Source organism: Lepidochelys kempii, chromosome 1 (assembly GCF_965140265.1).
Source record: "Lepidochelys kempii isolate rLepKem1 chromosome 1, rLepKem1.hap2, whole genome shotgun sequence".
Taxonomy (NCBI): Eukaryota; Metazoa; Chordata; order Testudines; family Cheloniidae; genus Lepidochelys; species Lepidochelys kempii.
The window spans coordinates 116217397-116234916 of NC_133256.1; the positions used below are offsets into that span (position 1 = coordinate 116217397).

The 17520-nt window shown below is 41.2% G+C and overlaps 1 protein-coding gene across 8 annotated transcripts in view; it reads right to left on the reverse strand.

Annotated features, from left to right (window-relative positions):
* Positions 1-17520, reverse strand: part of LOC140914253 (interleukin-1 receptor type 1-like) — a 78986-nt gene that overhangs the window by 16251 nt on the left and 45215 nt on the right. For all 8 annotated transcript variants that reach the window (XM_073351669.1, XM_073351650.1, XM_073351716.1 and 5 more), the window contains 4 exons: positions 15429-15660; positions 11013-11202; positions 8018-8192; positions 3225-3290 (listed from right to left, as the gene is read on the reverse strand). In XM_073351669.1, coding sequence (XP_073207770.1) covers positions 3225-3290; positions 8018-8192; positions 11013-11202; positions 15429-15660 — 663 coding nt within the window. The remainder of the gene's footprint in view (positions 1-3224; positions 3291-8017; positions 8193-11012; positions 11203-15428; positions 15661-17520) is intronic.

The window sequence follows — 17520 nt, forward strand, 5'->3', positions numbered from 1 at the left end:
GAGTCAAAAGATGAAAACAAGCACTCCAGATTATTTTTTTGGTTGCGGGGGGCGTGTAGCAGGGGAAGGTAGAGGGGAGCATTCCTGGAGTCAGAATGCTAAAATTTCCACAGTAATTCTAGAGGCCATCAGCACTGGGGAGATAATCTGGGCCAATGAGGCCTTGAGCATCAGTACCATGACCAGTGGAGAGCAGAGGAGACTTTGATTCCTCTAAAAGCTGGAGGTCCCTCAGTACTACATATTTTCTTAGTATCGACACGGACGGTGTTACAAAACTGAGTGCAAGAGAAGAGAGCATCAGGGTTGATGGTAAGGACATGCCCAGTACTGACACACTTGATGCTGAAGAGAGTAGCATCAAGAAGAGCAGTACCAATGAGGCGGATACCATCACAGACAGCATCGAAGCACTCAGTGTTGAGGTAACTCCCAATGCTGTGGCCTCTGTCCTGGAGGCAGTTAACTTTGATTCCCAAGATCGTGCCAGAGCCATAGTGCCACGCTGCCTTAGAGATGCTGTGGTACCCAGATTGGGCAATGGAGTCTCTTTAGAATGGGAAAAGTGAGGTGACTTAAGGCTTCTTACTGAGGATGCCCATTGGGGGATCGGGTCTACTTTCCCCACAGAAGTGATGCTCCTTTTTGTCTGATGACTTTGCTTAAAGTCCTAACGGAATGCAAAGCCTGAATGGTCTTAGAAGATGGAGCCTGGGAGTTAGAGGATCCAAACTCACAGGAGCACTTCTGGAATGCCGGGGGGAGGAGGGGAAAAGGGAGAGGAGGTCTGCCCTGCCCAGACTGAGACTGCTCCATGCAGCCAGCCTCAACAAATATTTCAAGACACGTCTCCCCAAACCTTTAAAGTCCTTTTAGAAAAGACCTTGCACACCAAGCACGTGTCAGGGATACGGGCTTTCCCATATAGAAGAGATGAGGTATCTGGTATGCTTGTCATCAATTGCAATTGCTGTCTTACAGGAGGGGCAACAGATTCACATAGATTCCAACACTGAGTGATTTTGTGGGGTGAGAACCACTAAATCCTGGGGCCAAGAATAAAATCCCAATCTGAGAAAAAACAAAATATGGAAGGAAAAACTTCCAAATACCAATAAAAAATATCTAAAGTGGTGGTTCTCAACCAGAGATACATGTACCTTTGGGGCTACGCAGAGGTCTTCCGGGGGTACCTCAAGTCATCTAGATATTTGCCTAGTTTTACAACAGGCTACACAAAAAGCACTAGCGAGATCAGTAGAAATTAAAATATCATGTAGACAATGACTCATTTGTACTGCTCTATATGCTGTGCACTGGAATGTAAGCGCAATATTTATATTCCGATTTTTTTATTATATGGTAAAAATGAGAAAGTACACAATTTATCACTAATAGTGTGCTGTGACACTTTTGTATTTTTATGTCTGATTTTTTAAGCAAGTAGTTTTTAAGTGAGGTGGAACTGCTTTGAGCAGGGGGTTGGACTAGATGACCTCCTGAGGTCCCTTCCAACCCTGATATTCTATGATTCTATGAATTTGGGAGCACGCAAGACAAACCAGACATCTGAAAGGGGTACAGTAGTCTGGAAAGGTTGAGAGCCACTGATCTAAAGTTTGCCAGCAGGCAACCACCCTAACCAACACTAATCTACATACAATTAACTGTAGCAATTACGAAAAAAGATGCTTCAAGATGTAGACACTGAGGAGCTCCATCTCCCAGCCACAGATGGGGAGAAGGAACTGAGTGGAGGTTGGGCCCAGTCCACCCTCTATGACCTCAGTACAGTAAACACAAGAACACTAAGAGTATGTCTACCCAGGAAAGAAAAACCCGCAACTGGCCTGTGCCAGCCAACGCAGGCTTGCGGGGCTTGGGCTGTGGGGCTGTTTCACTGCTGTATAGATTTCCAGGCTTGGGATGAAGCCTGAGCTCTGGGACCCTCCCACCTTGCAGGATCCCAGATCCCGGGCTCCAGCACAAGCGTCTACAAGGCGGTGAAACAGCCACACAGTCCAAGCTCCGCAGCCCGAGCCAGCTGGCACAGGCCAGCTGCAGGTGTCTAGCTGCTATGTGGACATACCCTAAATGTACATACACTTCCTCCCAATGGGCATTGCTGGCCAAAAGACACTGATCCTGAGCATGAGGTGCAAATGTGCCCCAAGAGCAAAATACATATGGGAAAGCAGTCAAAGCAGAATTGTCATCTGACTTTTAAAAAACCTCAACTCCTCGGTAAGATCCTGGCCCTACTGAAATCAATTAGAGTTTTCCATTTACTTCAATAGAGCCAGGATTCCAGGCTGGTTTTGCCAGGCTGCTATTATGATCTGGCAGGGGTTACAACTACTTTGGAGGACAGGATTAGAATTCAAAATTATCTTGACAAACTGGACAAACAGTCTGAAATAAATAGGATGAAATTTAGTGACGACATGCAAAGTACTACACTTAGGAAGGAATAAATCAGTTACACAAATACAAAATGGGAAATTATTGCATAGAAAGGATACTCAGAAAAGGATCTGGGGATTATGAAGGATCACAAACTAAATGAGAGTCAGCAATGTACTACTGTTGCAAAAAAAAAAAAAAAAAGCAAACATCATTCTGGGATGTATTAGCAGGAGTTTTGTAAGTAAGACATGAGAAGAAATTCTTCTACTCTACTCAGCACTGATACAGCCTTAACTGGAGTACTGTGTCCAGTTCTGGGCACTACACTTCGGGAAAGATGTGGGCAAATTGGAGAAAGTCCAGAGAAGAAAAACGATTAAAGGTCTAGAAAACCTCTGAGGAAAGACTGAAAAAGTTAGGTTTGTTTAGTTTGGAGAAGAGATGGAGGAGAGACACGATAATAAACTTCAAGTACATAAAAAGTTGTTATAAAAAACAGGAGAATGATAAATTGTTCTCCTTATCCACTATGGACAAGACAAGTAGTAAACCTCCTTAAATTGCAAGGGAGATTTAGGATAGGCATTAGGACAAACTTCCTAACTGTAAAGGTAGTTAAGCACTGGAACAAGATACCTAGAGAGGTTGTGGAATCTCTATCACTGGAGATATTTAAGAACAGGTTAGACAAACGTCTGTCAGGGGATGATCTAGATAATACTTAGTCTTGCCTCAGCACCGGGACTAGTTGTCCTATCGAGGTCCCTTCCAGTCCTACAATTCTATGATTAGTGATTTGTTAGAAGACAATTACTTACCAAGTTCTACTTCAATCGAATGGTTTTTTGGATAAATAAACTCTGGTGGTGTCTTCTTTGGGCCCTCTAAAAAATTAAAAAAAAAGATGTTAACAACCAATGGTCATTACCCTTACTACAACAACTGCTACACTATTGGTTTTACAATGGTTCTGTTTTATGGTTAGTTGACAATGAAGTCACCAAGTACTGAATATTAATGCACATAAAGGTCATTTCAAACTTTCCAATATCTGTAATAACAGATTTCTTGTTATTTAGTTAAAGGATTTCACTCTAGGATCAAACAAAGCATAAGTTTCACCTTATCTGTAAATATGCAAAAATTTTCAGATTTATAGGAATAAAGCTATAGGAAGCCTAATACCAAAACAAATTCTCATGATACATACAATGGTGGGAAGAAAAAGGGGGAAGGAGAGGATATTTCATTGACCTCTTGGATGTTCACCACAAACCTATGTTTCATGTATGTTTTATCTATTCAGTAAAATAATGTCTGGACCGGAGCTTCGAGTGCATAGTAATCAGGAATTGTATTGTTTTGTATGCTTTATCAATCACGGTCAGTCTTCAGCAAGTAATAGCTGTCCTCTCACCACAGGTAAAATCCTATTCTATTTAGGCTCTTATAGAATACCAACCAATGTTATGCAAGTATATAAACCAGGGGTCGGCAACCTTTCAGAACATTTATTCACTCTAATTTAAGGTTTCGCATGCCAGTAATACATTTTAACGTTTTTAGAAGGTCTCTTTCTTGAAGTCTACATTATAACACTAAACTATTGTTGTATTAAAGTAAATAAGGCTTTTAAAATGTTTAAGAAGCTTCATTTAAAATTAAATTAAAATGCAGAGCTCCCCAGACCGATGGCCAGGACCTGGGCAGTGTGAGTGCCACTGAAAATCTGCTCACATGCCACCTTTGGCCCACGTGCCATAGGTTGCCTACCCCTGATCTAAATCAAGTAGGTCACTAAATCAAAAATCTTGAAGGTGGAAGTTTCATCTCAAGCAGCCTTTTTTTGGAAGAATGGTTATTTTCATGGTGGTTCTTGTAGTGTCAGTCAGCATTTGACACCACAACATTATATACACATATGCAGCAGCCATGAAACTAGAGGTGAATTCGGGTCTCAGGATGGTCAGGCAGCAAGCCTGACTTTCCCTTAGATGCACACAAGCACGTCTGACGATACCAAAGCTAGTGCTGATTCTAAGGCAGTTTCCCCATTTTAGTATTTTAGGTTTGCTGGAGGCTCAAGGTTTGAAACTAATTTTTTATTGCAAAAGGACTAAAGTAGCTGGCAGTGATTTTGTTGTAGTCAGCTATTTTATGCCCCAGCCACATCTCCCTCTCCACCAGTAGTGGTTCTAGCCGATTCCTGAGAGCAAGCTGATCACCCAAGCCATAAGGATTAGTTTCCCAGCAGGTTTGCTTTCATGGTCTTCTCTCACCCTCACACACACAAAAAACACAGCCTGATTTTGTGTGTGTGTGTGTGTGTGTGTGTGTGTGTGTGTGTGTGTGTGTGTGTGTGTGTGTGTGTGTGTGTGTGTGTGTGTGTGTGTGTGTGTGTGTGTGTGTGTGGTTTTATGCATAAAACTCCTTTGTGGGCATTCCACTACACAAGACTCTGCATAATAACCACCAGTTTCCCCCAAACCCATCAATTTTTAATCCCTTACACCCAGACACTTAATTTCCTTTCCCCTTATCAATTCTTCTTTACATGTCATGCTCTCCTTCTCAGCAACAGCTGGTGCTGCTGCTCACAGTGGCTGAGATTCCCTCCTTTTCTCCAACAGCCTCACAGAGGGAGAGGGGAGGAACTAAATTAGAGTGAGCAAGAGATTAGCAGGGTAAGATGATGTTCTCAAGTCAAATCTGCTCCCACTACCTATTGGGAACCTGTCAAATGCCAAAGATGTCAGCAGGAAGCTGCAAGATGGGGCTGGAACGCCAGAACACCTCTAGCCAAAAGCTAGATGATGGGCAGATCTGCTTCCCAAACAACTATGTTTCCGAACGGCCCACTGAGCCCTGAATCCTGCAGGCAAGCACTAGAGCTGGTCAGAAGTTTTTTGACAAAATGTTTCTGAATCAAAAAAATGCTGATTTATCAAAACTGAAACGGTTTGTGAAATGGTCACTTTAGAATTTCCTGACTTGAAAAACAAATTCAAAAAGTTGCCAAAGAGTGTTTTGTTTATACATTTTTAAAATGAAAACTTCCAGTTTTTTTTAGTTCAAAACTACTTGGTTTCAAATTTTAAGCTAATTAGACTAGAAGGTTAAGGTGAAAAGGTTGAAATGGAAAAAAAAGTTTTGATTGACCCAAACAAAAGAAAATTCAGGGTTTTTTGGTTCACAATTATTGGAGATTTTCAAGGTAACAAAAAAAAAAATCAGGCAAAACTTTTGAACCCCTAGAGTATTTGCCAGGTGGGAGAACTGTTTCCTGCCCAGCTCTAGGTGCCAGATCCTTCTCTCTGCAAATCAAAAAAAAAAAAAAGTCCTAAACCCATCTTGCCTATCTCTCCCACATCTCTGCCGCTGTATTTCCCATCCAAGTCCTTCTGAGTCAATATTCTGTCCCTTTTCCTATCTCCCTGCCCACATAAACCAGAAAGTTTGGAAGCCACTACAAGAAACCACTTGTGCTCCTAGTGCAAGACAGAGATAAGGTCTCAAACGTTTTAGGAGTTACATTGAGATTTATACATTATATTTTAAATGTACAATACTTCCTTTCACATGTCTCAGGAGGCCTGTAAATTCACATACATACAAATGTGTCTCTTCTCAGAGATATACAAAGCCCAGTATTCTGCCCTAAAGGTCAACAAAACCCAGGCTCTGTCTGATCAGCTGAAGGAGCTAATCCTAGAGTCAATAATACTCCAATGGAAGTATCCCAAATTAAGCTAGGAGTTTGGTTGAATGCTAAACTGACTTCAAATGCTGTGGCAAACCACAGGGATAGGAGTATCCCTGATACCAAGTACCCAAAAGCAAATAGGGAACAAGTGAATTGTTAAAGAACTGCTAGCCCAGGGGTGGCCAACCTGTGGCTCCAGAGCCACATGCGGCTCTTCAGAAGTTAATATGCGGCTCCTTGTTTAGGCACCGACTCCAGGGCTGGAGCTACAGGTGCCAACTTTCCAATGTGCTGGGGGGTGCTCACTGCTCAACCCCTGGCTCTGCCACAGACCCTGCCCCCACTCCACCCCTTCCTGCCCCCTCCCCGAGCCTGTTATGCCCTCGCCCCTCCCCCTCTTCACCCAGAGTCTCCTGCATGCCATGAAACAGCTGATCAGGAGGTGCGGGAAGGGAGAGGGAGGCGCTAATTGGGACGCACTGAGAGCAGGGAGTGCGGGAGAGCTAATGTGGGGCTGCTGACGTATTACTGTGCCTCTTTGGTAACGTACATTGGTAAATTCTGGCTCCTTCTCCAGCTCAGGTTGGCCACCGCTGTAGTACAACGTATTCCTATTGCCTACCACCACCAACGCAGGCAGGAAAACATGTTTTGTGCCTGCCGTAATCTTCAAGTGGGTCTTGTGTGGTCCCAAACAAGCCACACTGTGGTCCATAAATCGAAAAGGCATAGATTACTGCAATAAGGACTGGCTTTGAAAGAGGAGAACAAAAATGATGAGCCAGATGCAGTGGAAAGAGGTGCTGTTGGCCACCAACTTCATTCAAGATTCTAGAAGTAGTTGCTGACCCAGAAGCGTTCCTAGTTCAGCAAATACAGGTTTTGTGCAACTTTAAACTAGAATTCCCCCTCCTGATTATGGATTACTTTTGGTTTTTGTGTCTTTTCGAGTGAGCACTTTGCAATAATACAGGCTGTCACAGCCAAAAAGACAAAATGCCCTAAATTGTTTCCAGCGCTGCACACACTCACTCTTGATTTTTCGTTTTAAGCAGAACTGTTGATTGATAATCTTGCCAAAGGCAATTTCCTCTTATTGTTTGCAGTCAGGACTCTCCTGTGCTCTCACTGGGGCAGTGAATCTGTTTTATACGGCCCTCTAAAGAGGCCAATGGACCCAAGTGAATTCTTGAAGTGTAAAAATACTATGCAGATAGTGGCCTATTCTTGCCAAATATTGATCATCTTTTTTCCTCAACTACTTACACAGTGGTAATAACAAGTGACAGTTCCCTGTACTAACATCATCATTACAGGTCACCTCTTTCACAGCTGTGTATTGAGACACTGAAACACATGCACAATTAGGTAGCATTGGCCTTCAGTAAAATAAAATACTGCAGTACCAACAAAATTATTTTGGAAGCATACTGGCAAGAGTAACAAGTCATGCACTTTAAGCCCTGGATATCATTTGCTCTGTTATGCCAAGTACATTGAGAGTTTGGATTCTGGTAGTTTAAATTTCATCAATAGCTTAGCGGAAACTAGTGTCACATGGTCTCTCACCCTTTCCTCACAAAGAAACAGATCTCAAGGCCAGGGTTTTTTCAACTGCGGGTGGTAGACCTTTTTCCACAAGGGGATTGCAAGCCTTAATTTGATCCAAAATACAAGTAGGGTAAAGAGTAATTGTTCCAACACAAAATTCTATTGTAGTTTATTTCTAACATTCTGGGGAAGAACAATTTAGAAAAGTTTCAATGCTTTTAAATTTTACAAACCAGCTGCACTTTTTGAAGGTGAAAGATTAGAAGTACTGTGGCATGCCAAAAACTAGCTCTATTAATGCTAAACTTTAACACAGGAGAGCCACAGATAAAAAAAATAAAAATCAGAACATATTACCTTCAACATCTGCATAAATGGTTCGTGAAACATTATGTTGTATTCCCATATAAGTATATGTTGTCTGGCACGTGTAGTTTCCTTTGTCATGCATAGTTACATTATTAATCGTAAGATAGATGTCACCCTTTCGAGAGAGAAACCTGTTGTCCTGCAGTAATCCAGGCTTACATTCCTAAATAAAGCAAAAATAGCTGTGATTTAGGAGTACTAATAAAATATTGATTATTAAAGCATTTGCACACAAAAAGTGTTATTTGAACCATGTAAGATACAGCTCCCTGCCCAAGGTGTATATACTACCAAATATTTTCTGAATATGGGAAGGTAGTTGTCAAGTTTAATATGAATTTTTAATAACTGCCAATTTAAGGTACAGAGCTTTGGTACTGAAACACTAACAATATGTCAGTCTATTTTAAGAGACACTATCAAGACCGAAAGTGAAATGTTTTGTTAGAGGATTTGTTGGGTTTTTTTAAAATAAATAAAATGGGAGTAATATTCAAAAAACAGAAGTAATTTTGAATTGAAAAAAGTCAAGACATTTCATTCTGAAAAAGTCAAAATGCAAGGTTTTTCCCCAGCTGACAATTCAGTGAACTCAACACAAAAATGTTTCAGTTGACCCATGTGTTTTTCAAAAAAATGTTAGTCCAAAATTTTTTAGCCAGCTCTAGTTGGGACATCTATCCAGATATTTAACCTTTACAACATATATTGGTGCTGTTTCTTAGCTGGATGGCATAGTCATTTAACTAAACTGCAGGAGCTAAGTGCTTTCTTCCTACAATAAGAGACCACGACTAGAACTCATTTCTTCTTCATGGCAGTGAATAACAAGGCCCTTGACTTAATGGATTTTATTTTTTGTTTTTATTCTGGAAGAGATTATGTTTTCAAGCATCTAAACAGATTTTGCATTATGTTCTCTTCTGATTAAGACACCGTTTTAGAAGTTTTCCAATGAAACTTCTAAGAATAGTCTCGCATGGTACTCTAGGGAAATGGGTAAGAGGGAGACTTAATCAGGAGGCAAATTGCATGGCTGAATCATCATTTTGGTCTTGATATTAAACGTACTGTATATTCTTTAAGTGATGGATTACTTTAATTTCCTACAGAGTGCAGCAAGGAGGTGTTTCTAGGAGTATTAATTTAAACTCCAATTTTTAAAGCACTGTAGGTATTCCCCCCCCACAACCTAATCATGGTGCATGCAGAAAGATGCAATTTCTCCATTAACTAGACCCCCCAAAACCATTTAAGACTTTGAAGATCAACAATTTGAATTGTACCTAGAAGCGAATAGAAAGTCAGTGCAGTTTATGAAGCCCAGGGCGAAAGTAAGTTGAGTGACTTCCTGGAATGCTGGGGCCAGCTCTGACCCCCAGAAGGGGTGGGGCGGAGGCGGGGGTCAGAGCCAGCCCCAGCCCACCCTGTAAGGTAAGGGTCCTCCCTTCTCCTCCTTCCCCCCCCACCAACCGGGGTCGCAGCAGCAGCCTGGGGCTCCGGGGGCAATTTAAAGGGCCCAGGGCTCCCCGGCTTCTACTGCCCCGAGGAAGCGGCGGGGCTCCAGCGGCTATTTAAAGGACTGGGGCAGCAGAGACAGCTGGAGCCCTGGGCCTTTAAATAGCCCCCGGAGCCCCCGCTACCCAAGGGCTCTGGGAGCTATTTAAAGGGCCTGCGGCTCCCCTGCTTCTATAGCCCCGGTCCTTTAAACAGCCCCCAGAGAGTCCTGGAGTAGCGGCGGCGGGGCTCCGGCAGCTATTTAAAGGGCTGGGGCAGTAGAAGCAGGGGAGCCCCAGGCTCTTTAAATTGCCCCCTGGGGAAGCTGCGCTGCCCCAGTACGGTGCACCAGCTCTTGCCGGTACACCGTACCGGCTTACTTTCACCTCTGATGAAGCCCCAATATAGCACGCTCCTTAAAGCCAATCTCACTAAATAAGTGGACTACCGCATTGTGACAGCTGTAGCTTCTAGTTGATTTTCACGAGTAAATCTCTTGTATAGCACATTATTACAATCCAGTTTGGTGACAAATGCATAGATCACTGGTGATCTATATTGGAGTTGTATGTCACCACAAACAGTGTGCTAATATGCATATGAAAAAAAAAGTTTGGCCACTAATGTCTAAAACTACAAAAGCACTCCTAACACGGTATGCCCACCTATCATCAATGAGGCTGAATCCCTCCTTCCACCCCTCCCCAAGTCATTCATACACGAAGATGCCACTTCTCTAGATGCTTCCTCAGGAAATCATCACCACCTCCATCTTGCCTAGATTGAGTTTCAGCCAGTTTGCTCTCATCCTAGGCTCCATCGGACACACAAGCACTTGGGCTTCTGGGTTTTGACCTTTACACAGAAGGCCAGCTGTTCCCCTAGATAATTTAGCTTGCTTTGGGACCAGAATCTACACCCTTTCAGGCCCGTGTGGCAGATACTTTCCTGTTACTGGAGCAGAAGATTTAACAGCTTTGATGAGCTTTATTTTCTTTGAAGCTGAAGCTGCACTAGCAATGTAAAGTGCCAGATTTATTTAATCTTTAGGAGACAAAGCACATCCAACAGGTTTTTAAGAACTGTAAGCTACAAAAGAAAAGTGATCCAATTGCATGATTAAAAGTGTAATGTGTTCATCTACTTAATATTTTTAACCAATTACACATCAAAGTAACATATAGCAAGATCACTCTCACATTTTTGATGCTGAAATATTATGGACTATCTTACAATTTAAGTATAGATCAGAATCTTTTAGAATATGCTTTGGAAAAATAGAGGGGTTGGGTTTTTTAAATGTAAATGTAAGCACATTCTTATTGTGTTTCCTATAATATTCCAATAGATTTGGCAAGTTAGGTACCCATTCACATTACACAGAAAAAAAATCTTGTCTTTCTCCATTACCATGCACAGTTAGTTTACTAGAAGCGTTAAATTATATGATAGGGAATGTTACAGTAAAAATACATATACACAGTACCTTATACCACTGTATTTCAGGTGCAGTATTATTTTCATCATTAAAATATTCCAGATCAGGACATGTAATCTTTCCACCAATTGATGTAAACACTTTTTGTTTATATATAGTTTCTCCATTAAAACATAAGCCATCATTGTTCTTGAAAATATTTAGATGTATATATTCTTTGTCAGGGCTGTCAGAATTCCTGTAATGAGAACAGCAACAAACTGGACCATTACTAGTACTTCCCATGTCCACAATAATGCAAGTCAGGCTCTAGATCCCTGACTGGAAAGGCAGAAATGAGACTCCAACCAGAGGTCAAGATTTTCAAAAATGAGTAAAGCTGGGCTCCTAAATCCAGATCTAAAAAGGTATCCATTTCTGAAAATCTTGGCCAGAGTCTACACCATTGCTGATCAGTGTTAAAGGTTTTGTGAAGTGACTGATCCCTTTCCCCAACTCATCTAGAGTCACTAAATAGTCTGAAAAATAATTCAAAGGAGAGAAACATGATCAAAGACAATTTTTACATTATCAGGCTAAAATTTCTTTTTTTATATTTTACTTTTTTGTATTTCCATGAGTTTGAAACAAAGTGAAATTGGAAGGAAAGAGGTTAAACTTGGTCATTGCGAAGGCTGGGTCACTTAAAGAGTAAAAATAAAAACTATTTCAACTCAAGTGGGTGGTTAGTAATCTCAGAGCTAAAAATCCTTAAATTTACACTTCATGAACAGTGGACTGTTTAATTCTCAGCAGAAGAGAGAAACTGCTTCTGAATCCAGTTAAGTTACATGCTTAAAGTATGGATCTCAAGGTGAAGCAATTTTAAATTAGGGAGTCGTGAAGATACTGATACAGATATCACCAACTTGGGTGGAGCCCCGAGGGAGATGTAAGATGACTACTGCAGATCACACATCTAAACAAGTGGAAGATCAGTGTTGTTTGATGCTTGTTGGCTCTTAGTTTCTAGACTCTATGCTTGTCAGAGTTAAAGTTCTAGAGGATCTCTCAAAAGGAAGGGGTTGTAAGTTTTAAAAAAGTTATATCACTCTCCTTTTGTTTGCAAATTCAATGTGTTGAAAGTTGGACAGGTTTAAAACAGAGGCTTCAGAAATATGTCTGATGCCCAATAGGTGGGGCCCTACCAAATTCACAGCCATGGAAAACGTGTCACACAGGCGGCTGGTCTCCCACTGTCAAAGCTGGTCTTTTATGTGCTTTTACCCTATACTACACAGATTTCATGGGGGAAACCAGTGTTCTCAGATTGGGGGTCCTGATCCAAAAGGGAGTTTCAGGGGGGGTCACAAGGTTATTTTAGGGGTGTCATGGTATTGCCACCCTTACTTCTGCACTGACTTCAGAGCTGGGCAGGCGGAGAGCAGCAGCTGTTGGCCGGGTGCCCAGCTCTGAAGGCAGCACCCTGCCGGCAGCAGTGCAGAAGTAAGGGTAGCAATACCATACCATGCCTCCCTTACTTCTTTACTGCTGCCTTCAGAACTAGGCAGCCAGAGAATGGCGGCTACTGACTGAGGGCCCAGCTCTGCAAGCAGCAGTGCAGAAGTAAGGGTGGCAATACCCTGCCATGTCATCCTTATTTCTGCACTGCTGCTGCTGCTGGCAGCAGTTCTGCCTTCAGAGATGGGCTCCTGGCCAGCAGCCAGCACTCTCCAGTTGCTCAGCTCTCAAGGCAGCGCCACCACGAGCAGCTGAGCAGAAGTAACTGCAATCCCCCCATACAATAACCTTGCAACCCTCAACCCCACACACAACTCCTTTTTGGGTCACGACCCTATGTTGGATCATATTAAAGAAGTTCTGTATTAAAATCACAAATGAGTTTGATTCCCCATAGTTTAAATTCCAGGGTATTACTAATTAAGAGGTCTCTTGGTTTTTGGTACTGTTTCTCTCCCTCTATGTGTGAAACTTGCAAGCTGCTAATTGTGTTAGTACATTCTAAGACAGAGTCTGTTCTCAAAGCAATTCTTCGTAACAACAACTACTCACACAGAGAGAGACTCAAAGCAATACTCTGTAACAACAGAAACAGCACCCAGAGACTCCCTGCCCTTTTGTTGTATTCATCTCGCTTTGTTAACAATTGTGATTAAAATAGAGATAGAGGATGAATGTGGATGGATGCACGGTGTGGATAACAACTGAATGTTCAGGGAGGTGCCAGCCTAAGAATGCAGTGTCCATCGGCTGAAGAAGGCGTCAAGTGGAAATAACCAGAGGACCCTAGGAGAGCAGACTGGAATCCACCCAACAGTCTCAAGAATGGGAGAACCAAAGAACAAGATAACATCTGGCAGCACGGAGCCGTCAGGAATATGACATCTGTTGATTGATTCAGCAACAGCATGATGAAGCAATTCCCATAGACTGGCACAGGAAGAAATTCCTATAAAAATGGACTCCAGAAAGTGAGAACTTTGGGGTCTGATTCTGCAAACCAACTTCCAGGAGCATCAGATGAGCATCTGACAAGGCCCTGCTCCCTCCTCATGTCCAGGCCACCTGGCCAGTGGCTTGGCATGAGCAACTCTAAGGCTGGTAACTATGATAACAGCCTTGCAGAACGTACGTACGTACGTACGTGTGTGTGAATAAATATGAGATTGAATGGAATGTTATAGCTATAACTAACTGCTTACTATGATAACACCCTTGCAGAACCTCCGTGTGTGTAGGAATGAATGTGTGAATAAATATGAGATTGAATGGAATGTTATAGCTATAACTAACTGCTTACTATGATTCTTTCTATATTCACAATAAATGTGGTATTTTGCCTTTTTCCCTTTAATAAGATCCTGCTGGTTTTTATTTTATTGGTATAACACCTACACTTACAACACTCTGAAATTTCAGATTCAAATAGCTGAAATAATGAAATTTATGATTTTTAAAATTCTATGACTGTGAAATTGACCAAAATCGACCGGAAATTTGGTAGGGCCCTACCAACAGGAAAAATACACTTTAAAAAAAAATGTTCAAGATAAGGTTTGGGTTATATCACTGCTATGCAATCAGGACCCATCTATATATTTTTCTTCCCACAGAATGGGGGAAAATAAGAGGTGCCTAACAGACTATTGCCAAAACTCAAAATTGAGTATTTAGGAACTGGGCAAGCCCGACTCCTAATTGAGTTAAAATTATGCTGGATTGCTTGACAGGATGTGTAAGCGTTGCACTCCCTCTCACCCCAATGCTTGCCAATTTTTGACAAGTTGCAACTTCAAAGGTTAATGGGATATATAGCCTAGGTCAGGGGCATAAATCAGAAGTTCAAGCTCTGAGCATGCTCAGTGCTATTTACCCCTGTAAGTAATGCCTCCAGACTATGTCATTCCATTCGCAATTCAAACCTGGTGACCCTAATTCACATCCTTGTGACACAGATGTTATATTACTGCAGTGCACTCTGGATTGGGCTACTTGAAAAGCTTATGTTGATGATAGCCAGTGTGCAATGAAAACATCAGGGTGAAAAGGAGAATTTCTGCCCACACACTGCTGTGCTTTTTGGAAAAAAATCCTGTTGGTGCAGAATGAATTTAGGCTTTATTTCGAATATATAAAATCCTAATGTAGGCAGAGCCCTGTGAACAAAACTGAGCTTCTGTCACCCTATGAAGTAAGGAGAAGTGGGATTTTTAAAAGAAGATGAAAAGAATTGCTTTACTTCCTTCTTTGCCTCTACAGTCCTGGCTCTCTCGTTTAGCATGAAAGATATTCCAATCATTATCATCATCTATCTGGCCTCTTAAAAAAACCGAAAAGCCTCAAGAGTATTTGGCAAAGCAGTCTGCATAACATGGTGCCTTGATTTTCAGTAAGTTGTACTTCTTTTACTGTTAGTATTTTAATTCATACTTTAAAATCGTGTTTAGCGAGACATGTAAAGCTATCATAGATAAGTATTATTTTTAAAACGTGACTGGGCTAAATTCACCTCATGCCCACATTTCTCAGTTTCCTGATTAACTGAATCAAACCAAGAAAGTAAAACCGTTTTCCTGTCTGTCAGAAATGGACTATAAAATTAAATATGAAGTGATTCGTTAACTCCAATAGAGTTAAAAAGCATTCTTACAAATATACACTTCCAAAAAAATTCAATTAGTTAATAGTTCTAAAGGACTTTGATAAAAAACCCTTATACAAGCATAAAGTATAATTTTAAGCCAAGTTCTACAAGCATGGAAGAAACTCAGATATATCAGTATAAGTATCAAACACAGAGCTGAAAAGCTGTCTAACTGCTTCCATACAAATATGTAAAAGAAAAAAGTCTCTATACAATAGATTAACACCAAAAATACATTTTTGTACTTTGTGTGAGATCTTTTTTCCCTTTTGTAGAACAATTTTGCATCTAAAAACATTTCTAAAAATATAGGCCCTTACCTTTCGTTACATTCATAAAGTCCTGAATCTTCTAAAGTTGCAGGAATAAACCAAAGCAAGTTATCTCGCTGATGGATTCTGGAATGTGTCTCTGTAGTTATTGGTGTATCACTACCATTTCTATACCAAGTCAAATTGTAGTCAGAGTGAAATGCTGGACTTCTAGCTATTTGACAACGGATAGCAATAGGCTCTCCTACAAGTACGAAATGACTAGACAGTTTGCTTTGTTCTTTAAAAAAAAAAAATAGAAATTATCAAAATTGTTTGCTTTTTTAGTTACTTTTTCCTTAATTTTACTGGCAGAGGTAACTTAAATTATTCAGTTACAAAGATACAAGACTGACGAATAACTATTTATATTATTGTTTGCATTTGTTTAGCACCTTCCATTTGAGGACTTCAAAACATTTACAAGCTTTAAGTCACACAGTACTCTTTAAATAGGTGGTCAAACAACAGATATATTTAACTCCAGTAGCTTCAATATAAAGAGTGGTATATAAAGATATGTCAAATTCATTGACCTTCGTGATCTTCAGGATGTAATTTTCCTGTTCTTACTATTTAAAGACAAGCAGTGAATTTTATTACTCATACAAGATACTAGGTTGGCAATATAGAAATTGTCACAAGTACAGCACAGGCAATGGCCATGCAAGTTTCCCCCACAGTGCTCTGGACAATGTGACTCAATTCTGGCCTGGTGGGACAAATCCAGGCTGGAGAGGACATTTCAGTGCTGGTTTCTGGCACTGGAGAACATGATAGGCAAGAAACTTGATGAAGATCTGAATCTGCAGCATGTAACATGACCAGGTGAGGTCAGTAGCAAGTCAACAATTCAGACCATGTAGTCTTTGGTTTTAACATACATCCTGTGACCAATCCTGAAAGTTGCCATCTCTCCCCCACACTTCCAGATTTTAATTTAATTTGGCAAACGTTGCTTGAGCATTACACTATATGACATGCCAAGCATAAGTAGGACTTCAATAATTATGACTGTGTAACAAGTTAAGACAAGACAAGAAGAAGTATTTAAACAAAAGGGCAGGGACTGCAAGCACTCAGCCCGCAATGGAAGACAGAACACAGATCTGCATACCTAACATTTTTAAGGGGTCAGTTTAACCACAGCCATATAAACAGAGCAGGTCAGTTGGCCACAGAACCGGTTTTGCATTTTTTCTTACTTTTGTAACACGGAGTGTCCAAAATACTTGATAAAAATTGAGCCTTACTGAAAAACTTCTAAATCCATGATATACTGAATTGCTGTACAAATCCAGAGTTGAATTTTTAAAGAGGAAACCCACAGCCATATTTTACTCCATAGAACCTTAAAATTAAAATTTTCCACTTACCAGTTTAGTCCTCCTTTTTCCCCCCCACGCTTCCATGCAGTTTGCCAAATAATTTAAAATATATTCGCTAGTTTTCTATGGAGTACAAATCAATTTGGATTTGTTCAAGATTGCTCTTGTTAAGAGGGGAGAAGAATGTTATTGCTCTGTGCAATCCTAATTTCTATTAAGGGACTTAAATATAAAGAATTTTAAATCAGTACACAAGTAAACTGGGAGTTACATACACAGTTTCAGTACCAGACTAACATTATGCTGTCTAAGGCTGCCAGCACTTTAAATGTTACAGTTTACATAGGATTGAAAAGATTTTATTATTATTATTTATCTATAGCTTTCCTGAAAAACCTAGAGCAGGGGTGGTCAAAATGTGGCTCACGAGCCATATGCGCCTTTTACCATTAAAGTGTAGCTCACAGAGTGCCCCCTCCATGCACCCCCGACCCCATTCTCCACCTACAAGACTGGGGGATGGGGACCTTGGGACCTCTGCCTTTCAGCAGAGTGGCGAGGCAGGGACTTCTGCCCAGTGGGGAGTGGGAGTCTCGGGACTTCTGTCCCTTGGGGCATACATTCCAGGGTTTGGGGCTTCAGCCCCATTCCTGCTGAAGCCCCAACTCCCATCAGATACCTCCCATGGCACTGAAGCCCCGAGCCCCAGCAGGTGCGCCCTAGCTCTCGAACTTCTGAAGGTTGTCGAATGCGGCTCGGAGGGTCAGTAAGTT